Source organism: Microtus pennsylvanicus, chromosome 19, assembly GCF_037038515.1.
Source record: "Microtus pennsylvanicus isolate mMicPen1 chromosome 19, mMicPen1.hap1, whole genome shotgun sequence".
Classification (NCBI taxonomy): domain Eukaryota; kingdom Metazoa; phylum Chordata; class Mammalia; order Rodentia; family Cricetidae; genus Microtus; species Microtus pennsylvanicus.
In genome coordinates, this window is record NC_134597.1 from 38,940,031 (window position 1) to 38,966,127 (window position 26,097).

Genomic DNA, 26,097 nt, shown 5'->3' on the forward strand with positions numbered 1-26,097 from the left:
AAACACAAATTTTAAGAATTTGAAATATAGAAAGGGAAACTAAAAATCTATTTCATTAAAGTTAAATAAAGGCTTAATTTTTTTCCAAATTTCAAATACACATTGATATGTGGATACAACTGAAAGAACCTCAGCTAGCACAAGCCAAAGCGCACATTTACCAACGCACAGTGGAGGAAAACTGTCAAAAAATAGAGGATAATGAGAAAATCTTGAAAACAGAAAGAGAAAAATATCAATCCACACAACTAATGGCCTATTAGATTTGTACCATCACTCATGAAAAATAAATCTATAAGCAAAGAGAAATTGGAAAATATGTTTAAAGTACTGAAAAAAAGAAAGAAAAACAAATGAATCCAAACTTACCACCTAAGAAAACTCTTCATATCATTTTTTTCTTCTAAATATTAAAAGAAATAAAGTTTGTTCCAGATGAGCAGAAACTGAAGGGACTGACTTCCACTAGACCAGCTCTACAAAATTATTCATGAACCCAACACTAAGAATGGAAGGAAGGATTAAAACTACTTCATTGTTCAAGATTGTTTAGGGAAACAGAATGTAGAAATTTGGCTATACTATAGGAAGCTGACTAATCCAATAATAACTTTTTTTTTGAGAGAAGAGAACCAGGTAGCCACTCAATCCAATATGCTAGAAGCCTCAGCAATCCCATCTGATACGGAAGGTCAGGAGGATCATGAAGAGACTTGTATCGAGTCCATATGAAAAGACAAGGAGGCTAGAGTGAAACACCCATGGGTCCTGGGGCAGTGGCAGGAGCTCTCACTCAAGGCCTTTCTTGACTGAACTCCATGCATTTTGCTCTTTTAACTACTTTGTTCCCAATTCACATTGTGACTATGACTAAATCAGCCAGCAATACACGTGCAACAGCTTGAGCTCTATGCTCAAATGAAATTTATCAGACAGAATTAATCTATTGCATTTAAACTCAACATCACTCAAATCTTCAGGTCATGGGCAAAATATAGGCAAATTCTTTGCAAGATGTAACATGAATGGCTATTAATCCAATTTCCAATAGGCATCATATTACCATCTGAAGCCTCTTAAAGCTTGTCTTGACTATCCACATTTCCATTAGCTTTCTTACATCCTGAAGGCCCACTAACTCATACACTAACTCCTGTTATCATCATTCTTAGCTGTTTCTAGCCAGCATCTCTAAACTTTCCTAAATTCCTCTCATCACCCAGTTCCAAAGTTCTAAGATCCATATAATCAGATTTAGTTGACACAATGGCCTGTGCTTCTCTGGTACCAATTTACTGTCTTAGTTAATTTTTAATTACTGTGACTATAAAACCTAATAGAAATAGGAAATATTTATTTTGTTTCATACAATCAGAGGCCTTTTGTCCATCATGGCAAGGGAAACTTGGCAGGCAATTTGTTTCATAGTAAAGAGAATGTGTGTTTGGGGCTGTTTAGAGTAAAACTAACCCTGAAACAAACAACAAGATAATAATGGGAGCTGAACTACAACCATCAAATGCCTACCTTTAGTGGCCTACTTTAGTAGATAGTATGGCAAACTAGAAATGATGACGACGATGGGGGAAATTGACAGAGACAACTAAAATAGATTTCAAGGACCAGTAAGTATGGTGGGTAGACGGGCAGGCTGAGAAGTCCCTTACATAGATGGGTAAATGAGATGTCTAGCATACAGTGTATTCATGGATGGGCTTTGTTCAATATAACAATGGAACCAAATATTTGCCCAGTTATCTTTGTCTTGATAAATATGTTTTAAACGAGTAAATTTCATGAAATATTTCAATAACAACTCTTCTGACATTGTTGTCCTTTTATGACATGGTATGAAGCAATGACAAAGAAAAGTTGTACAAAGAGTTACATTTTAGTTTTCATGAAAGTGGTTGGAGTTCTTTTTTATTGTTTCTTTTCCAACTAGTCTAGATCTAGTCAGATTGAAAGGATCTATTAAAATAACCCACTTCAATTCTTTAGGCTTAAGTCACAACTACACTGAATGGAAAGAGCCTTGAAAAATGTAATAAGAAAAAAAAAGAAAAATGTAATAAGCTCCAAGCACATGAAAAAAATCAAGAGATAGATTCCATCAGAGTTCATGTCTATTCTAGTTAATTCCTACCCACAATCATAACACTAAAACTTATCCACAATTATCAAAGACTTTCCTGATGATTGGGACTTATCTGATGATCGCAGCTATATGTCTACTTATAATTGTCCATTAAAGAAGAAAGAGGTGATTTTAGAAATGTCATCCAATCCAGTCCTTTAATTTTAGGCTAAATATAACAAAGGTTTTTATGATACTAGTTTACTAAAATGTAAATGACAACATGCCAGATATTCAACAAATCTTTTTTGAACATTGACCAGCAATGATTTTTCTACCCCCAAAGTTATTATAAGACTAGTTAGAAAAAAACCGATTCCAGAGGTTTGCTTTTTGCTAGCTTAACTCCGAGGTCATTGAGATGCCCTGTCTCAAGGAAACAAAGCCAAGAGTTAAAGAGAAGAGCACGCAATATGCTCCTCTAGTTTCTGCATGTACACAAGCACACACATCTACACACTCCTGTGTGCATATACCACACACACACAAACCAAGTGGACTTTCACACCTATACATACACAAGGAATAAATATGAAAGGGTAGTGAGAATGAAAATGTCCTTCATATTATTTCATGAAATAGATCAACACATGATTTGAAAACGTATAGGGATGTGTCTTTATGCAAAAATTGATATTCTAGTGAAATTACATCTTATATTTTTAAATCTTAGTTTAGAAATTTATTTCAGATGTTTGAAGTGACTTGGTATTTATATATTATGAATTCTAGTATGATTATATGTATAATTTTTTCACACACAAATATTGTTATGTAAATACATATAAACATAGTGTATATTTATATATTTTATATAATGCTATATATTCTAGAGTACATGCAACAACCTATATCATTTTATACTATATTCAAGTTTCATACCTAGATTACACTCATGTATATATACAATGTATAGATTATGCCATACTTAGATTTGATAAATGCATATCTTGTTAGATAAGTTAAAAAATCTAACATTTGAACAAACTTACTGATTATTAACATTACCTATAAAAATCATTTATAGGATTTACATTCTACTTTTAATATGTGTTAAGAAATTTTGAAACAATGAACATGTTTTTGGTAGAAATATATCCAAGGTATGTTAAAATAATATTCCAGTGCTTACATGATAAAAATTCTCCAGAACATCTTATACAAATTCAGAGACTAAGAAGCCTCAGCCCAATTAACAAAACAAGAACGGCCTCATTGCACAAGGATTTGATGAGTTGGGCACACTCCCAGCTCCCTGAGTTATTGTTAGAAGCAAAATTGTGGAAACACTATGATTTGGCATTCACTTTTGAATAGCCATTATTGTTGTTCAGATTGCTTAAACAGTTCAACCACACATATTTAATCACTGCAGAGAATTCTTAATTTTAGGGAGTGATAAGTAATCAAAATCATAGAAAAAAATTAGCTTGTCCTAAAATAAGCACAACATATTATTAGACTTGAAGTGAAATTTAAATTTATTTTTCATAGGAAATAGACCTAATCTGTGGTGGGTGTTATTTGCATTATTGTACAATATCCCAAACTCTTTTAAAGGATTATGATAGGTGTTTAAGTATAAATTATAATACACAGATCGTTTCAGGGAGTTTTATCATTTCCAAACTAGCTCTCCACTCACCGTCACAAGAGAGTATGTGGATATTTCAAAAGAATTTAAGCTATTCATAGAGGAACAAATTTGACTTTGTAATGTAGGAGGTCTGGCTTGAAGATCATTTTATCAGTTTTTCAGCCCACCACTAAGGATTTATCATGGGTAAAATGAGAGTGGGCAACGTGAATAACTTCTCTTCATTATTTTCATCAATATTATAGGACTGTCTAGAGGCAATAAACCACACCCATTTCCTCTGTCACACCTTCCCATTGTTCTAAATGTGAGGCAGGAAAGTATCCACATTCGTACAAATCTGTTCCTGGCACTGCATACAGATTTCTACTTATATAAACATATAAAAGTAGAGATTTCTTGCCTTTATCTAGGCTGAAGGGACATTTGCTTCCTGGAATCTGAATGAGAAGCATTATATGTCACAATTAATATATATAGAAGGCATATAAAACAACGATGGTTCTATTATTCAATTGCCACTGATAGGAAGTTGGGGGAAATTACTCTCCAGAGGTCATAACTTGACTCCCTTCTCAGGTTTTTTATTTATCCACTTTTCAAGAAAAAAAAAACCCGAATTTCCTCCAACTGTGGGCTTATAAATACAACCTGAGATCTGAATAGAATATCGGGTGCTGTTTTTTCCTGCCTTTATCTCTCATCATGGATGATGAAGATGTTGCCACTGGAGTTCAGCTATGACAGGATAGATGATTAAGATCTAGTTTAATTGGCTTTACAGTGTGAACAGGAGCCAAGACTTAATGATTGTTCCCCCACCCTCTGTATTAATATAAACTCTGTGGTGCGGTTGGTGAGAGCAGGAGTCTAATGATTATGAAGAGCTCTTTATGGACAACAGCGCTGATTATACAAAAACTCAGGGCACATGGTTAAGTTTGCCTCTTGAAGCTTTCAGTTAATGAATATGCCTTTAAGAATGTATCTGCGATATGAATGTGTGTTGACGTTCTGATATATGTGCGTGCGTGTATTTGTGCCTGTGAAAGTAAGAGGCCAAAGTCATGAATTTTCCTATGTCTCATCCTTAGGTTTTGGAGACTGGATATTAGTGAACCTGAAGTTTATAGATTCAGCAAGATTGGCTGAAGAGTAAGCTTTGGGGCTTCTGTCTTTACCCAGCCTGGGCTGACATTACAAGCTAGCCCACCACCCCTAGATTGGCTGAAGAGTAAGCTTTGGGGTTTCTGTCTTCACCCAGCCTGGGCTGACATTACAAGCTAGCCCCACCACCCCTAGATTGGCTGAAGAGTAAGCTTTGGGGCTTCTGTCTTTACCCAGCCTGGGCTGACATTACAAGCTAGCCCACCGCCCCTAGCTTTCCATGTGCTTCCATACCTAGCGCTTTACTAACTGAAGCATCTACTAAGCTCCTCTTTCAACTTTTGAAAACAGCATTGTTTCAACTTTGATTTAAAGGCATAAATTTGAGATCATCAGCTCCGTGCTTTTAAAGCATGTGAAAACTATTGACGAGTTTATGGAAAACTTACCTTTAGCCTGAGATAATGTTAGAAACAGTTGCTGCTGTTCACTCTGTAGAGAACAAATGCTTTACAGGTGGTAATCAAAAAGGGCTGGATGGTAAGACTATCCCTCACCTCTTCTGACACCATGTTGGGGACAAAGCTGGTCAAATGGTTCACTCTACTTACCACAAATCAAACTGCTCCCCGTAGTACTGGAACTAAGCACATGCTAGAAAATCAGAACATAAAATGAGGAAACATTTCTCCAGTGAGCTTTCAACTCCCTGTTCTTTCCCCAACTGTCTTCACGTGGGAGTGTTTTAGGAAGAACTCTCGTAGCCTCAAGGCTGACTTTGTCCATTTGAACTGTGCTTTTCAGCTACTAGAACAATCCAGTTTGACCAAATTTTCTGAAATATAAAAATGAAAAGGTAACAGACTCAGGATTTTGAAAGTATCTTCACAATACATATCTAAAAATAGCAACTCCCATGCTGGCTGTAGAAATATTTGATGTATATTTTGCCAATTCTCCTTGTTGTCGTTCCACCATCTGGAAACCCACCGCCCAGGCATGGATAATACACATCCCTCGCTCACTGAACAAGTGACTAAATGACTGTGGAAAGGAGTAACAATGATGGAGCAAACATAATACACAATCTGCATTCTCACGCAATTCTAAAAATGCCAATGGGACCTCTACATTCAAATTAGAGTTCCTCCAGTCAGTCACAGTACGACTGGATAGTTGTTTTCCAGCCCAGAAATGGTAACTCAGGATATCTGAGTTTAATCATTGGAGCCTAAATCATTTGTGCCAAATTTCCCCACTCCAAAGGCAAGGGGCCAATATGGAGTCTGGGACAGATATCCGAAGCTACCAAAGAGGTCATATTGGAAAAGAGTGCCTAACGTGTAATTAGCTGACCTTGATGAATTTTTTAAGAGTAGAGATATAAAGTCTTATAGGTAAAGATAAAGAATGGGGTTGGACCTGAAGGAATTGGGAGGTGAGGTGAATATCATCAAAACATGTTGTATGAAGCTATCAAAAGATCAATTAATTTTCCTTTGATTTTTTTCCATAAACTATACATTTCCAAGTAAAAATTTCAATCATATTCATATTCACTGAGTTTTTATTTTTAATATAGCAATTGAAATAAAATTCTCTATTGATAGATATGGTTATGATCATTCTTATCAAAAACTCTCCAGCCAATCCACTTTAGGACAACACTGGAATATATATTTTTCAGGAAAGCACTCACTAACTCCCTCTTTCCTGAGCAGGCACCAGCTGGAAGTGGATCCTCATCTAAAGCTACCAGACTAATGAGGTATTTCTCTCTCCTCTCAGGGGCTGATGTTATCAACTTTGATGGCCATGTTGTGTTACCGTACCGCTTCAGAAACAAGAAGATGAAAACACTCAAAGATGTCATTGCTTTGAAATTCAAGACCTCGGAAAGTGAAGGTGTACTCTTGCATGGTGAAGGGCAGCAAGGGGATTACATAACGTTGGAACTGAAAAAAGCCAAGCTGCTCCTCAGTTTAAACCTAGGTTTGTTGTCATTCTCTGTTATTTTTTCCATATTTAAAATATTTATAAAGGAGGAACTGGAGAGATGACTCAGAAATTGAGAGTACCTGCCACTCTTACAGGGGACTCAGTTTCAAATCCCAGCCACACATGTTAGTCCACAAGTGTCATCCCTGGAACTGGGGTAATCATATGACATCTTTTATCTTCCTTGGCACTAGGCATGTACATGGTGCACATACATGCATGCAGGCAAAGCACTAATACATATAAAATAAATAAATTCAAAGCATTTTAAATGCTACATATTTCTTTACATTATAATTATAAGATCTCGTGTTATATTGTCAATTAATTTTCATCTATGATGGTAGAGTATTCATTTCTATACCTATTTCTTTTAGTCACCTTTTTATCTCTGTGACAATATACCTGAAAAATTACTTAAAAGAAGAAAGATTCTTGGTAGAGGGTTTTAGGGGAGGGGAGAGGCAGAGAGGAGCAGAGAAAAATGTAGAGCTCAATAAAAAATCAATAAAAAAGAGGAAAGATTGTATTGGTTCATATTCCAGATGTCTTAATCCATAGCTCTGGGATTTTGGTGAGGTATAACACTAAGGAAGAAGGGCATGGTGAAACAAATGTGCTCATGGGGGCCAAGAAACAGAAAGGAAGAGATTAGAAACAAGACAGATGCCTCAGTGGTCCACTTTCTGTGACTTATTTCATTGAACTACCCCATACTGCCTGTAACCTCTCAATATCACTCTCAAGACATTATTTCAATAGTGGGTCGATTGATCCATCCATGACTTTAAAGCAATCATCATCTAATCATATTGCTAAACCTCATCAGCTGGGACCAAGGCTTTAACCATCAATTCTTTGGGGAACACTTTAAATTCAACCCATAATATTGCTCATTTAATAAAATGGTATTTGAAACACTTATACTATGTTCAATGTTATAGTAGCTGGTATTATGCAACAGAGAACAGAAAAAGAGTGTCTCATTAAATTTGTGAAATACTCCAGAGAAATAAAAATAAATGACTTCAAATTATGAGTGATAGGAAATCAGCTTAGTAAGTATATATTATACTGAGTTCAGGTTAAAATGTCGCCTAAAGAAGCCATAGGACCAATGTTAGAATATATGAGGGGAAAACCCTCTCTTAGAAATAAAAAAGCCACAATATTCAAGATAAGATCTAAGTAATGGCGGAAAAAACACAAAAACAACAGGAGAAGACTGCATGAGGAGGGATCACTGCAAACGAAGTGCTTGCATGCTTATGGAACAAAAAGCAAACTGTAATGGATACATGAAATTCTGAAAATGAGAAAAAGTCCAGGGGATGGAGACGGTTCTGGTTCTGTAGGATGCTGCAGGTTGTGGATGTTAGAAATAAGCAGCTGTATGATGCTCACTTGTAGGTGCAATGATACTCTCACAGGAGAAGGAATGCCTAAGTCAGCACAGAGTCAGAGAAGACATCTTCATTGCTGGAGAGGGATGGTGCTGACATCCATGGAAAATTATCAGGGGAGATAAAAAGAAATGTATCTGAGAAATTATGTTAGTGGTGAATTCTGCATGACCCATGATGAACTGTGGATGAAGCACAAAAGAAAGAAAAAAAGAAAAAAGAAAAGAAAGAAAGAAAGAAAGAACAAAAAGAGAGAAAAACAAATGAAAAATAACTAAGATTTGGGCTCAGGCACGAAATGAACAGTTAGTGGCATTTTCAGAAATAGAAAATGAAAAGAGGGCAGGGAATTACAGGGCTTAGGTTGGAAGACAGTACATTTGAGTTGCCTGTCACATAAAAAGTGTTTATATTGGGTCAATTACAGCATTATCAGAGGAGAATGCACTATGGGGGAACTAAGCAGTAATTGGAGAGTGGAGAAGTAGAGTGTGGATTTCCTCAGAAGCCAAAGAAAGAGAAGTAACCAGTGCTATGTAGCTCACCTTTGATGTCAACTGGCATAGAGACATACTGGTGAACAAAGACTTTGTTAATATGGAGGTTACCATTTGATCACTCTCTTAGGATTGAAGAAACACTCTCAGAGACTTGCTACTTGAGAAATAATAGAAGTTGCTAAAAAGAAAAACAGAGGAATGAGATATTGGTGGGTGAAAGAGGAAACCCAAAGGGTTGTTATCTTATGTGATTTTTTTTCCCTCCCATTACTTTTAAAAAGACAGAATCTGTGCTTGCTGGCTTGCTGGTCACATAACTGAGACGCACATGTTGCTGAAGAAAATGTTCACAGCATTGGCAATGATATTCAGAGTCACGGAGTGTCCAAGGCAGTAACACCTCTTTCTTTGACTTGGTTCAGTATTCTAGGTACTAGGTAGAAGTCTTCAAAGGCCATTGTCCTTGGCTTCTCATCAGCCCTCATTGTTCGCCATGTTCGCCGGTTTTATCCCATGCTTTTTCAGTCACAGTCCCCCTGGCCTTGGTGAGCTCCCAATAGATCAGCTCCACTGTCACAGTGGGTGGGCGCACCCCTCATGGTCCCGACTTCTTTGCTCATGTTCTCCCTCCTTTTGCTCCTCATTGGGACCTTGGGAGCTCAGTCCAGTGCTCCAGTGTGGGTCTCTGTCTCTATCTCCATCCATCACCAGATGAAGGTTCTATGGTGATATCCAAGATATTCGTCAGTATTGCTATAGGATAGGGTCATTTCAGGTTCCCTATCCTCAGCTGCCAATGGCACGGGGTTTTGATCCTACTTAATGTGCTGGCTTTGTGGGAGCCTAGCCAGTTTGGATGCTCACCTTCCTAGATATGGACAGAGGGGGGAGGACCTTGGACTTACCACAGGGCAGGGAACCCTGACTGCTCTTTGGACTGGAGAGGGAGGGGGAGAGGAGTAGATGGAGGGGGAGAAGGGTGAGAGGAGGGGGAGGGAAATGGGAGGCTGGGAGGAGGCGGAAACTTGTTTTTTTTCCTTTTCTCAATAAAAAAAACATAAAAAATAGAAAATAAGACAAACTTAAAAAAAAAACAACAGAAGTCTTCAAAGGCAACGTATAGTCCATAGGTTTTAGTTTGTTTGTTGTAATAAGAATTCAACAGACGTAATAACTTAGCAATAAATGAATAGCAAAAACACATTTGTCAAATGCATCATTAGAGAAAGGCACAAAATTGAAGATTAAAACACTCAAGACAGCCCTTGCCAATGGGATTTCTCTACCCTATTTTTTCTTGAGCCTCTGTATATTACTAAGGATGTGTTAACTTCTTTTGAAGATTGCCATCAAGCCTAGGAACATAAATTTAATTAGGGTTTTTTAAGGCAATAATAAATTGTCAAAACTAATTTTGACTACACATCACCCACATTAAAAAATGATGAAAATGTGAATCACATGTTTACAAAAATATTGTTTTTTACATTAAAACAAAGTGTATGTGAAGCCAAGTGTAGTGATAAGAGCGGCGGGCTACATTCCTGGGACCCGGCTGCCCGCACGGCTAGCTTTATACCCGAAATAATTACATGTAAACTGTATTCTTTTAAACACTGCCTGGCCCATTAGTTCCAGCCTCTTATTGTCTATCTCTTACATATTGATATAATCCATTTCTAATATCCCTGTTACACCGCGAGGTGTCTTACCAGGGAAGGTCTTAACCTGCGTCTGTGTCCGGTGGGAGAATCATAGCAACTGCCTGACTCGGCTTCTTTCTCCCAGCATCCTGTTCTGTTTACTCTGCCTACCTAATTTTCTGTCCTATCAGGCCAAGCAGTTTTCTTTATTAGTTAACCAATGAAAGCAACAGATAAGATACAAGACTCACCTCCATCATCCAAGAAATATGCAAATTTTGTTTGTAATTTTAATTCCTTTCATTAAAAAATAGTCATAGTACTCCATTATAGTTCCAAGTTGCAAAGAGAAATATGTATGCACTGAATACAAAAGATAACACGGAAAAGAAAAGTTAAACACTAAAGGTACCAAATACTCTGTCACATGAGCTATAAGCACAAGCATTAAAATGGAAGATAGTATTTTTTGTCAAATTAGAAAGTATGTCTTTTCAGGGTTTATGGGTAAGTGACAAAATTGGATCTTTTTTTTCTATTCTTCAGATAAAGATATTTGGGGGAAAATTATCTGACCACGTAGCTTCAGATATTTGAAGTAGTTTTCATATTCTACTCATGCATTATTAAAAAATAAGACACTATGAGAAAAAATTAAGTCTAAAGACAAATATTGCAATGTTATTTCAACATCAAAATTTAGAGGAAAAGTAAAATTTATAGAAAATGTATTAGTTGTACTAAAATGAGTTTAATCTTAGTTTATTTTAAACAAAGAATTATGTTATGTGCATACCGGTTTGGACTGTAGCATATATGTGCAAGTTTTAATTCTATAGAGATGTGCCATATGTCATTCAAAGACAGCTATAGTCTATAAATATAACTGTCCATCATGGCACTTTGAGTGATGTGGAGTCAGAGTCCCTGGCCTATAGTCTACTTACCATCCAGGCAACCACTGGACTATTCCTGTCGTGACCCCAGAAGATTAGCATAACCACCAACCACATGTTGTATGTTAGATCTATACAACTCTTGGTGCACAAAGTCACAGGTAAAAACAAATGGAAAACCCTAGAGACTGGATTTAAGCTTTGTAAAGAAAGCTTTGGGGGACATTTCCTGTAGTTGGCTTGATGCTGGGACAACTTGAAAAAGATGGATTTGGTGCTGTGGAAAGTGAGAAGGCTGCCAGTGGCCTTGGTTCTCTACCAAGAGACTGGCCAACATGACACAGACTGATTCCCTTCCTAAGGATAGACTTCTGATCAAGATGACACTGAGGGACCCTTCAGCACTAGGGAGAAGAAACACATGGGAAATGCATAAAACCCAGTGAGGGTCTGGACAGTGATGGCAGCAGACCCCAAAGTTACAGAGAAACCCTGTCTTGAAAAACAAAAAACAAACAAACAAACAAACAAAAAATCCAGTGAGGGATGAGCACAGAACCCTCAAATAAATCAGTGTAAAGTAACTTCTCCAGCATGGATAGATGACTTGAAATAGCTTTTGGAAACACCAATGGAAAAGAAATTACAATCAACACTATTAGCAGAAAAAAGTTTCCATAGGCTTCCTAGTTATAGCAGAGGAACCCAGTGGATGACTGTCTTGTAACCTCTTAAAGTAGGTGTTTGCACAGGGGGTAAGTGCTAGTAGGCAGAGTCTGTGAGGTTTTCTATGGTAAAATGTGGTAATGAGAATTCTACATTTCAGGATAAAAATGGTATTGTAAGTCTCAATGTAGTAGTTCAACTCACTTGTATCCATTCCTGGATGTAGATCAAAAAACATGAAAATCTTGTCAGTGGAAAAGACTGGACGTGTGGTAAAGTAATGTGCTGTCCGGAGTCAGGTGAAGGATGATTTCATCTTAATTTTACAGTGAGCTACAGTGGATGTGCTCTTTTATCCAGTGAGAAGGCAACTTTGCAATACAGCAAGAAGCAGCTAGACTATCCAGCCTCCTCAAGAAGCAGAACTACTATATCAAAGGTTTCACATTAAATATGTATATACCTGAATATGTATCAGCACACATATGAATAATTAAGTGGTTGTATATGGAAAAACATCTAGAATGAAATAGATGACACTATTTTTAGTGGAGAAAATAATTTGCGTTTCATTTTCCTTGTTTATTCTTCATAATGTTCTTTATCTATAATCATGAACAGGCATTTGTTTTGAGGCTGCAGAGGCTTGAAACTCTTTGTAACACATGACCCTGTAGGATGGAAGGGAAAGGTTCAGTGTAGGGAATCGGAGCCAAATAAAAGCATGTGTAAAATACCTGAGTGTACATACATGCCATATTTGAGGTGTATCTAAAGACATTTTTTGTTTTAATTTTTAAAATGTATTTCACATGGGCACAAGGAGGGAAGCACATGTCTAACACAGTGTTTGTGTGCAAGTCAGAGGAAAATCAAAACAGTCTAATCTTTCCTACATTGTGACTCCCAGGAGTCAAACTTAGGGGGTCAGTTGGACAGCAAGTGTTTTTACCCATTGAACTATTTTTCCAGCCCAAGATATTTATTTTTTTCAGAGCCACTTTCTCTTACTTTTCTCTAATGTAACACGTAGAGTAACCTTTGAAAATCGACTGTGGTTTATAGAGATGTGACATTACCTTTGTGAAACACGTTGCTCGCTCTATGACCTCGCCAAAAAGAGTTCATTACCATTTCACTGGAAAGTAGTTTCCTTTCAAAGTTTTATTAGCTGGCTGGGATTTATGACAGCAGCAGAAATATATCTACTCAAACACCTACTGCTACTCTCTATAGTAGGTGACCATCCTGCTTCTCAGACACTTCATCTGTGAGTCTGTTTCCAGTAATAAAACCCAGGACAACCTTGCTACTTAGACCTATTCCTCTTCTATTTCTCCTCTTGTCTTTCTGGTACACATGCACACACACACACACACACACACACACACACACACACACACACACACACACACATCATCACCAGATATTTTTGATTTCATCACTATCCATGAAGAAACAAGGATTATTCTCCACATTTTGTACGTCAGCAACCAGACTCAGAGCAATGACCAGCTTTTTCCCATCTGAACATCAAGCTAACATGACAGCACTTCTGACATCTGAGCCCATGAGATATCCACCCACCAAAACTTAGAAGAATTCATAATACTGTACAAAAACATTTGCATTCTCTTTTTAAAAGAACAAGCATTTCCTTACTTTCAGTAGCTTTTATTTATATCTTCTGCAAAAATCCTGATTCTCCTATACCAGTTTTAATAGACAAAGCTGTGTATTGGCTTCACATTGGAAAAGGAAGATACGCCCCTTTGCAGGATGGGTCATGTGGACAATGTCTTACTTCTCTTTTTCTCCCATTACTCAGGAAGCAACCAGCTTGGCCCCATCTATGGCCACACATCCGTGACATCAGGAAGCCTACTGGATGATCACCACTGGCACTCTGTGCTCATTGAGCGTCAGGGACGGAGCATTAACCTGACATTGGACAGGAGCATGCAGCACTTCCGCACCAATGGAGAGTTTGACTACCTGGACTTGGACTATGAGGTAAACTTGAGGGTGTGTGATTGTGATAAAGGAGGAATAATGCATATTCTACTGTCATTTTACTATTAATTACATATCAGTTCAAGCCCATTCCCCTTCCTTCTCTATAGAAAACAAAGATCTTTAAACTTACTTAACAAATTATATGTGTAATTGTAGTGCATATTATATAATATATATTTATTTATTTAATTTAATAATTTTCCCTTTTATTAAAAATTTCTTTTTTTCCTCACAGCATATATCCTGATTATGGCTTCCCCTTCCACTGCTTCTCCCAGTTTCACCCTCAGATCCCTTCCCCCTTTTCCTCTCATTACAAAACAAACAGGTGGGGCTGGAGAGATAGAGAGAGGTCAACAGCACTCTACTGCTTTCGAGTCCCAGTAACCCCATGGTTGCTGACAGCCATCTACAATAAGATTGGTGGTGCCCTCTTCTAGCATGCAGTCAAACACTATATGTATAATGAATAAATAAATAAAATATTCTAAAAACAATATAAAGAAAACAGGCTTATAAGGGATAATAATAAAAATAACACATTGAAATAGGACAAAATGATTAGAAGGAAAAGGGTCCAAGAAAAGGCAAGAAACAGATATAGATACAGAGACCCACTCATCTGCACACTCAGGAACCCTATAAAAGCACTAAGCTGGAAGCCATAATATACACCAAAGGACCTATAGGGTATAAGAGAGATAATGCATATATGAATAAAAAGGAGAAGTTGAAAATAAAATGAAACTTAAAAAATAAAGGAAATCCCTGGCATGACATTATGATACAAGAAACCTCCAGAGATACTGTTTAGTGCATTTTCTGGGCATGCAGCTACCCTTAAAAGTAATTTGTTTCAACAGTGAGACTTCCTTTTGGGAGAACTAAATTATCATTTACAAGTGGTTATTAATTAGGAATAGAATTATTTCTAATTATATAAATTAAGAAATAGGAAACTGGATTAGGGATAGACGTATGTGTCTACTTCTCCTTTCATCTCTAGCATCTGTGCTAGCCCTGTGCTCACTGTCTCAGTCACTGTGGCTTCATATGTGCGTTGATTCTCTTGTGTTCCAAAGGCCCAGTTTTCTTGGAGCTCTCCATCCCCTCTGGACTTGTCTGCAATCCCTTTGGAGAGTATGCTCAAACAGACCTAAGTGCTTGCACCTGGGTTTGAGCTACTAGAAATCCACGTATCCTTCCACCTCCACACCCAGAACCAAGCATTTTTACAGGGATCACTAGTCCCAACCATCAAAACTGGCAATGAATTATGACATCTATTACTCCTGTGGCTATGCAGTATGTGATATCTGGAAGGTTCACTTGTTTTTTGTAGTATTTTGAATAAAAATATCTTTACTTCTAGTTTATATTATTATTTATAAACTCATGACTTCTGATAGATATTTCACTAAACCACTTGCTCAGACAGAGTTGTCATAAAAGAAATAAAGTAAAATCTGGAATATTTTAAAGAATTGTCCATTAATATACATTTTAATTTCTAAATAACAAAATATTTTTAAAATACTCTGGTCCAGTGAAATTACTCAGAAGGTAAAGGCACATACTGTTGTGCCTGGCACCCTAAATAATTCAATCCTAAATTGAATAAATTACAGTATGCTTAGGGGCAAAGAGTGTGGTCTCTAACAAGTTGTCATCTAATCTCAACAAGCACAATGGTGTATGTGAATTCTCATAGACATATGCACCTAAATAAATATGAAAAGATATGACTTTTAAAAAACTCAATGATCATCTTGATACCTAATATATACCCATGTGTATATATGCATATGTTATAATTTTATAACATTCAAGTTAATATATTAGATTTAAAGTAAATTATCAGTCATTCAACATAGTCCATCACATCTGTTAATAGTATATATGGGTAAATTCTTTGTAATATTTTTTAATTGGAGTAATTTGAAAGCGTTGCATATTCAGTAGCAGCAAGTACCCAAGCAAAATAAAAAGCATGGCATGTCACTCAGCTAAACACTTCCAAATTTTCCTACCTCGTGGAACTAGTAGAGTTTTAATAATCTTCCAAAGTATTCTGAGCCTAGGTTGTTCAAATTACTTAAAACTTACATTCTAATAATTTGATAGTGATTTGAAAATGTTCATAAATACTGTGATAATGAACAGGGTTCTAATTTGATGCTGGTGTTATGTTTCTGGTCAACTCCCATACTGTATATCCTACGCTAAACCTCATCCCAACAGGAAGTCATGAGACCAAACAGGGCAAATACTGGATTGTCCAGCGCCACAGCCAGTGTTTTACATAGTTTCCAAGAGATGCTAAGAATTGTAATTCCTTGAAAGATTTAGTATACACTGGGACAAGCTCTGAGGTTTCTATGAATCTTTATGTTTCTTGAAATCTATATTTGAGGCAACATAAATTTATGTGCACATTGTGTGTGTATTACCCTCCAACTACATTTAAAATTTTAATTATACAAAATATGCTCATCATAAAATTATTGGTAAAAAGAACCTGAATTGTTAGCTATAAAATATATTCTATATGTCAATGGAGACATATTAACTTAGAAATATAAATTTTAGCCTAAATATCCACCAACAAATGATTATTAATAGAAGCTGTGAATTTGAAGGAAAGTATATGGGACAGATAAGAGGATTTGGAGGGAAAAGAGAGAAGGGCGAAGTGATATAATTATATTATAATCTCAAAACTAAAATAATTCTTTTAATAGTGAAAGAATATGAAAGTCCAAGAAATTTGAATCTCCTGCAAGTTGATACCGCATCTCTTGTGACTTACTGCTCTAGTGTGTTAGAGAACTTGCAGATGAATTATTCATCTTCCATTAATAAACTTTGAAGTATCACAGAATAAGGAGACATCTTGAAGCATTAGCCATTGGCAAACATAATTCCAATTTTCAAAAACCACAATTAGAGATTTGGGGTCACAGACCCTATTGAGTTTCTGATGAAATCTGTGCATATTCATGCACACGCAACACAATCTACATGAGGTCAACAGTTCTAGGATTTCACAGTGTCTCAAATTGCTCTGTGTATAACACAGTCTCATATTTGGGAGTCTCACTATTGGCTGAAATGAGTGTAACAGAGTTATCAGAAGAGGTACTGGGGGGAGCATAAATTTACTGAAAAATAATAAGAATTGAATTATTATTTCTCATTGATAAGCTAGTGTCTAGTACTCTTCTTTTTGGGAACAGCAGCTATTGTCATGGGTCATAGTGAAATTGGTTGTGTCTACTTCTGTATTTTTTACTATGTAGTAAAGATACTTTATGTAGTATTTAAAGAACTCTGGGGCCTATTAAGTAAGAGTCAGTATCAGAACTGTTGTCCATATCTCTTTGCTGTATCAACAGAGGAAGTAGATTCCTACCACACAAGATGATAAAATTAACTTCAAATGTAACATAACACACATTTTATAAAATTCATATTGAAGAATTAAACTCTAGTATAAAGGATAAAAGAGCTATTCTCATGTTCACAAAGACTGTCTTCTGCTCCCCTCAAACTACTTGACTTCAGCTCTTGCAGAGTGGACTGAGGCAAAGGGCACTGAGGATCAGCAGGAGTGTGTTTAAAGCTCTCAGAAGCTCTCACTGAGTGGAAAAGGAGGGATACACCTGTCTGATTCTTTAACTGTAATAGTGTAAATACCTCATCACCGTGAATTTCATGCTGTGAGTTAGATTTACTGAGTGGGTGTAAACAGAATACACCTGCCTCTATTTGCGACAATGTACATTAGCAAAGAGAAGTGATGTACTACTTTGTACCTTTGACAAGGTACAATGTTGACATGGCTATTGTGTGTGAAAGTGACCCAAAAATTTCCCCCCTCTGCTCTTCTCTGTGGTGTTATTACACCATGAAGTGGGGAAATCACTGTGAGCAGTCATACTGCTAACTACATGGTAGCCCAAGATGAAAAGAATATATGTTTTGTTTACTTCCAAATCAAGGAAACTAAAGGACAAGGCAGTAATCCAATATTTGACTTGATCTGTTCTTCATTTAAATGCCACTTACAGTACTTTGAATGAGATGCCATAATTTTGTGCAATACATCTCTGCATGGGATAAAGGAAGTGACTCTTACTGCTCTTTTTATACTTATCAACACACTATTGTCACTGAGAAAATCAACCATATACCCTCAAGCAGAGCTGGAAGCCTGAGTTTGAATATATTTCTGATCCTTACTGGTTGTGTGATATGAGTAATTCATATTCCCATAATATAATAAGAAAATAAGATCATATTTCTCCTAAGATCATGTGATAAAACAGCACATATATATATGCATATATATATGTATGTGTGTGTGTATGTATCCTTAGTTAAGATTTATATAAACATACATATGTGTACATGGAAACATATTTGTGCATATGCTTGCATAACAGATGCATGTTTATCCTTTCACATGAAGGGATCCATCTCCTTTTGCAATTAGCTCTAATTTAAATACCATTCCAGTGTGCAATCTACTTTTCTCTTCCATTTTTTTTAACCTGGTGGTAAATTACTCCAAGAAGGACATTTGCATTCCTATGGTTATCATGACCAGCAGGCAGAGAGATAGCTTTAAAACTCTTCCTTCCCCCTTTATGAGCTCAGGATGACATACATCCTACCAATGAAATACTGTAAGAGCACTACTCCCACAGTGGTTGGTAAATGCTATATATGTTGACTTGAGGATGACAGAGCTAACTGGAGAGAATCATTACTCCATCCTAAAAAGGATATAGAGAAAGTACACTAGAGGTATCTGCCAGCATCTGCTATAATGTTTAAGTACTTCATACCCAATTAACTGGCTAATAAGAGTTAAAAGTGGTAGTATTCTTACTGAGACCAAAGAAAGAAACTCCCAAATAGGATTTTTAATCTGGTAATTGAAAAAGGGTTTATCAGCATAATTTTAGGATACCTAAAAATGTGGTGGTCCAACACTACATTTAATTAATGACATGATATGACAAGAAAAAGTAAATGGCAAACTAATATGTGATTGCTTCTGTAATGAAACTGGGCTAGATCCCACTTCCCTCACCTGCAGTGCTTCAGCACATTATTGCCCACAAACACACATCCCTGGTTACTGAAAGCAGAAGAAGCTTCTGGTGCATTTGAGTCATCCTCCCAGTGGAAAGACGAAGCCTCGATTAAAGAAACCATGTGCACAGAGGAACAAATCTGTAATGTGAAACAAGTATAACAATCAAAATGTGATGTTGCCAGCACCAAACAGATTTTGTGAGCCAGTGAGAGAGCTTGGCAAAGAAAAGTTCTTTCTGTCAAGTCTGAGGACCCATGTGATGGAAGGAGAGAACCTACCTCACAAGTTCTCCTCTGACCTCCATATATGTGTCATGCATGCAGATATGTACACACACACATTCATGTAATAATATTACTAATAATTTTTTAAAAGAAAACTTGGGATGGATCACTATGAGTTCCCTAAAAGTAATTGGCAAAGAAACTGGAAACAGCTACATAGCATTTCATTTTAGCATTGTGGATACAGCCATCAATGTTGGTATCACATTCAGAGTACCTAGCAAGGTCAGGGTTCCTGAGGTTTTCAAATATTTTCTCAATTATTTCTATCATTTTTATTAAATTTTTCCTTTTGTGGATTCTTTATTTTATTCTACGTGTTTTGATTTTTTATTCTTAACTTCTCTTCTCATGTATGAACTCATTGCAAGTGATATATATTCAGCAGAACATGATTAATAATACTTAATTCTATTTTAAGTGAGGCCTTTTTAAAAACATTGTTTCATAAAACACCATTAATTTGTCTTTTTCACTAAAACTAATTAAGCATTTTAAGTGCCATAACACCAAATAATGGAACATACTTTCCTCAGGAGCCTCCTAGAATGTTGCACATCCTTGCTTTATATCAAATATAAAGCCCTCACTCTTGAAAAGGCCTCAGCAATTGCTTTCAAATTATAAACTGTAAGGGAAAATTGAAAATGATGACTCTGTAAAGGAAAAGTCTGCTTCATAGAAATTGTCTAAGTGCATACATAAAAGAAGCATACCTAAAATTATACATTACGTTTACTTACTAATTCACTATTAGTGGTGAATACTCCAAGCAGTAGTGATTAAGTGTAATTTTGCATCATCTGTATTACATCTCCAGAACTTGAAACCGGTAAGAAGTACACAGTGGGGAAAACATATCAACTATAACAGAAATACCCAAAGGAGGACAGTGGTGTGACGTACATAGTGGGGAACATACCCACTGTAATAGTAATACCCAAAGGGGGACATTAAGAAGGATTGGTCTCATCCATGTCTGCAAGATTTATAAAATGGGTAAAACTTGACGGCCCCACTTACAGCCACTGTGCCCGACAAAGTCCCTGATCCATACACAAATGGTACTTTTCAGCTGTTTTCTATACACGAAATAATTCTAATGAACCTTTGACTCAAACAGCCATTAGACTTCACAAAGCCCACAGAGGATAAATACAGTATTCCTTGCTTTAGGTTACATTTTTATCAGTTTATTATATTAGTGATGGTTGTCTTGAGATTACTAGAGGCATTTATTGGTAACGTGTCTTTGAATGATAAATAGGAATATATAGTTTTAATATTCCTTGATAAAATAAAGTTACTAGATAAAATCTTTTTAAGATGCTCTCAAGGCAATTCATAAAATGCTTTTGGTGTTTAAAAACTGCAAGGGAAGCTTGCGATTTTATTGGTCAAGTTATAATCTAATTATTGGAATTAATGATTTCATTATGCATTTCAGTAACAACATAATGTAATGAGCAAAAGATTTTGTAGGCAAGATATAATGTTTCCTTTTTTTTTTGACTGAGATAAAGGTGCCTGACATTGATTGTATTTACAACTTTACATAGTTTATTATAAGAAGGTATAAACATTTACATTTACATTTTCTCAAAGATAACCTTTGGAGGCATACCTTTCTCTGGAAAGCCAAGTTCCAATAATCGGAAGAATTTTAAGGGTTGCATGGAAAGCGTTAACTACAATGGTGTCAACATCACTGATCTCGCCCGGAGGAAGAAATTAGAGCCATCAAATGTGGTAAGAGCCCAAAATATTGATCCATTTTAAAATTCACATGAACTTTTGTTGTTTTTTTATGGGGCATTGAATAACAACAAACATCTAGCCTGTTTCACCCTGATTGGGTTCAGTACCACAGTGTAAAACATATGTAGGCCAAAAATGAGTATCTGACATACACAGAATACACATTGAATTTGAGTCAGGTACCCTTTGTGCCCAGAGTTTTTAAACTGTCCATCAGAGATTCATAAAAAGAAGGGCAAACTGACAAGGATGGAGGGAGATTGGAGAGAGTGATGAGGTAACCAGAATGAATTATATAATGCATGGAATTGTCAAAGAAGAATCTAAGGTTATGTAAGAGAAGTATTAGTGTAATAGTTAAATAATGGATTAAATAAGATAACTTTTGTTTTGGGGGCAACCAAAGAGTGGGTCACAAACGCTCATGCTGAATTTCTTCTGAGTCCTGTGGGGACTGGTTTCAGATTTCTGAAGAAGGTCAAATAATGAAAATGATTCAGCAGCTGGCATCTCTGTGTACTGCTAGGTAGCCCCCAAAATAATAACAAATGTTTATCATGGGCCTTTCCTGTAGCTCTGCTTACAGTTTCAGAGGCTAGTCAACTATCACAGTGGGGAACTTGGTGGGAGCGTGGTGCTGAAACATTAGCTGAGAGCTGCATCTTTCATCTGCAGGCAGAAGAAAAGAGACAGAGACTGAGCCTAGCATGGGCTATTGAAACCTCAAAGCCCACCCCCAGTAACACTCTTCCTCTGACAAGGCCACACCTCCCAATTTTTCTAATCCTTTCAAATAGTCATACTCTCTGGTGATTATCTCATTTAAATATATGAACCTCTGGGGGTCATTTTTATTCAAACCACTAAACATATATATCATACATAATATGTATCTGCTGGCCAATATATACAGTATTCACCATATTTACACAAGCACGTACATACCCACATGTCATGCACATACATAGATCACATATTAACACAAGATACTATGTACTAGTCACATACACACGTATGCCACATACAATAATACATAAAGACACGCATATAACATATGCATACAAGCACATGCACTAGCATAGCAATTAATATACATACAAACGCACATACTCCATATTCTATGTACAAAACACTATATTATATGCTCTTATACCACAAACTATGTATACAAATACACACAAACATACATGCTCATACTATTCACTCCCACAAACACACACAGTCCATATATTAAGTGCTCTCACACACACTACACACACACACACACACTAGTACACACTCAAACACAAACTTTTTAAGCTTGTAAGCTTTGGATATAATGTCACAGGGATCCTTTCACTCTTCTGAAAAATTGAGACTTTGAGGAAAAATGTAGAAAGCAAGGCGTCAGATTAACATTTCCATTATTTTCATTTTAAAAAGTAAAATTCTAGTTCACCGTTAGTCCTGAGAAGTGTGGTACTCAGACTACAGAGCACCAACTAGGGAGGTTCATTACTAAGGCAACTCTAACTACAAAGCATGCTGAAACTAGAAAAATCTTTGCTTAGACAAAATATTTTACAAAGTATAAAGCATCTACAAGACTATTTTAGTAAATTGTTTGTAGACAACCACAGAACAATTTTGTGGCAAAATATGCACACAGACTGAAAACATTAGGAAAAATCATGAAGTAGAACATTTTGTTACCATCCCTACAAAGTTAATGTTTTATAAAGAATTTGCTCAAAGACATTAGTAGCTGTTATTTCAGTGAAATTTGCTCAAAGTCCGCAGATTCCCTGCCTTCTCACACCCACACCCTCCTGGTGCATATATATTACATTATATAATATATGCATATATATGTGTGAGATAGAGGTAAAAGTGTCATCAAAGTCCTTAAAATATGATTACAAAATGAAAGAAGAAGACCATCATGTGGTCTCCCCATCACAGCATGCTAATAAGCTGTCAGTCCTTTGAAAGGTGTTGATTGCTACACTCTGAACTAGAAGTTCAGCTATGCACATTGGTTCTAACATTACAGGAAGTTCCATCAAAATCCATGCATCCACAAAAGCCGAGATGCTAGCCCTTAAGTTTGGCACAGGCTCCATTACTCCTTGAATATTTGTATAGCCATCTTTTATTCAGTAGCCTCACATAGATGTTTTTTGGCTTATAGGGAAATCTGAGTTTCTCTTGTGTGGAACCCTACACAGTACCAGTCTTCTTCAATGCTACAAGCTACCTGGAGGTGCCTGGCAGACTAAATCAGGACCTGTTCTCGGTCAGTTTTCAGTTCAGGACTTGGAACCCCAGTGGTCTCCTGCTCTTCAGTCAATTTGCAGATAACTTAGGCAATGTGGAGATTGACCTTGTGGAGAGTAAAGTGAGCGTCCACATCAACACCACACAGAGCAAGACAAGCCAAATCGACATCTCCTCAGGTCAGTGGAATCTGATTGACATGTTACTAAAAGCCAAAGTGGAGGCTGTTCTCCTTCTCTTTCCTCTCTCTCTCTCTCTCTCTCTCTCTCTCTCTCTCTCTCTCTCTCTCTCCTCCTCCTCCTCCTCCTCCTCCTCCTCCTCCTCCTTTTCTTCCTCCTCCCCTTCCTTCTCCTTTCGTTTTGATATTTATTTTATTGGCACTAAAGACTCACAATACTTTCCATCTTCCTTAATTGCACTATACTCTGCTTAAAAGATATGTCGAGTCTAGGGTATGGGCAAGAAAGAAAGTTGGTTGACTTTGAATTATACCATGTGAATCTTCTAATCCTTCTAGATACTGCATCATATTTAGTAGAGAAATAGTCATACCTCAGCATGCATATTTTAAATGTAAAAGTAAACAATGTTTGTAATGACAAGACAGTGCTTAGTATATTTTGACCTCAAAATATTTCAAATAGCTTTTACTACTAGTTATAAGATTATATTAATATAATTGTCAGTTTAAAATGATGGTTAACTGCCTCAATCCAAAGTGTCACCTGTAGACATTTGTTGGTTGTTAAGTAAAAGTAAACAAGAGATAAAAACAAAACAGAATAGCTAAGTATATATATGTCAACTGAAGGAAGGTTGGCATGACTGCATTTTGCATTGTTTTAAATGAGCATTGTTATGGTGTCACAAGATAAAGCATTTTCTTAGATTGATATCGTATTAGGAAAGATGACACTGAAAAGTGAAATGTTATTAACCAAAAATCTAGGTGCAAGTTGGAAGAACGATATATTTTTAACCAAGTTTCCCTAGTTGTTCCTTGAAATAGGAATATTAGTTACATGTTACTGTGGTGTATAAAATGCCAAGCAAAAAGAAACAGAGAGAGAGGACTTTGTCTGTGCTCGTGGTTTGAGGGAACATTCCATGATGGCTGCAGAAGCATGAAGTGGTTGGTCATATTGCATTCAGGGCACAGAGAAAACAGCAATGTTTAACTTGCAAATAACAATGCAGATACAGGTTGGGGGCAAGAAAGCAGCATTTACTGAGCATTTAGTACAGATGCGTCAATTACAAAGAAAGGAAATCATGACAGATAAATCAGGTGTGAAACTTCTGCCACATTTTGAAATAGGCTATTATTACTCTGTAAGTATTTTACAGGCACCAGGACACCCACACACTGAATTACATTATTCATCTCATTTCTTCATCTCTGCCCTAGGTATCAAACTCCTGGAGTATTGAAGCCATACATAGTCTTCCTGTATCTTGAGCTTTCATATCTTTCATATCTTCTGGAAGAGCTGTTCCCCGAATGGTACAGGACTTACTGTATGAACTAGATCTTAGACAGATGCTCTAAGATAGAGCCTATCTCCTCATACAATACGTTCAGTGCATCTGTAATGTCATACTCTGTGTACGGCACTGCATTGCTATTCTGAAGGGCTGTTTGTGGATTATTGAAATGCCAGGATACCCCTGTCTATATTCTGATTTTTTAAAACTATCCTGCATGGGAAGTTAAAATGACTAATAAACCAATTTTTTTTTAAGTACTTCATCTTTCCTTTCTTTTTATTTATTTATTTATTTATTTATTAAAGATTTCTGTCTCTTCCCCGCCACCGCCTCCCATTTCCCTCCCCCTCCCCCAATTAAGTCTCCCCCCCAGCCCGAAAAGCAATCAGGGTTCCCTGTCCTGTGGGAAGTCCAAGGAACCCCCACCTCCATCCAGGTCTAGTAAGTTGAGCATCCAAACTGCCTAGGCTCCCACAAAGCCAGTGCGTGCAGTAGGATCAGAAACCCATTGCCATTGTTCTTGAGTTCTCAGTAGTCCTCATTGTCCGCTATGTTCAGAGAGTCCGGTTTTATCCCAGGCTTTTCCAGACCCAGGCCAGCTGGCCTTGGTGAGTTCCCAATAGAACATCCCCATTGTCTCAATGTGTGGGTGCACCCCTCGCGGTCCTGAGTTCCATGCTCGTGCTCTCTCTCTTTCTTCTGGTAAGCTCAGCTGGGGAGATTCAGAGTAAATATAATATATCAAGAGACCCAGAATAAGATAAAACAAACATACATAAATGATTTATACAGTTGAAAAGCATCTACTGTGAGGATTAAAGGTTCTTTTCTAATAGCTAAGCACATAAAAGTGTTAGTATGTAGTCCTCCCTCATGACGTTATCTAAGCAAACTAACTTGCTCATATGCTTCCATGTAACCAAATAATTGTGTTTGAAGTAATAGTATCTTCAACACAGCAATTACTAAACTTGTGTGTTTGATTTGGTCTAACTTGAGTCTACAAGATATTATATAACTTAAACAATATTAGAAGACAAAGAACCAACAAAAGAATCAAACTAAAACAGTGTGTAAAAAATATCCATCTGCAGAACAAAAACTAAATTCAGCTAATTAACCTTAAAAGTTTTCCTTAAAGACTGAAAAATGGACTTTAGAATATTTGCCAATTTAGACAAAAATTGTATAACTTGAAGGAAACTAATATGATGTCTGATTATTTTAAAGCCTGACTCTTAGCT

The 26,097-nt window shown here is 36.6% G+C and overlaps 1 protein-coding gene across 3 annotated transcripts in view; it reads left to right on the forward strand.

Annotated features, from left to right (window-relative positions):
- Cntnap2 (contactin associated protein 2) overlaps window positions 1-26,097 on the forward strand; it is a 2,084,252-nt gene that overhangs the window by 858,990 nt on the left and 1,199,165 nt on the right. For all 3 annotated transcript variants that reach the window (XR_012908553.1, XR_012908554.1, XM_075953824.1), the window contains exons 5-8: window positions 6,630-6,833; window positions 13,776-13,960; window positions 20,957-21,100; window positions 23,280-23,544. Coding sequence is in view for 1 of the 3 variants with exons in the window: in XM_075953824.1 (XP_075809939.1) it covers window positions 6,630-6,833; window positions 13,776-13,960; window positions 20,957-21,100; window positions 23,280-23,544 (798 nt within the window). In the remaining 2 variants the exon portion in view is untranslated. The remainder of the gene's footprint in view (window positions 1-6,629; window positions 6,834-13,775; window positions 13,961-20,956; window positions 21,101-23,279; window positions 23,545-26,097) is intronic.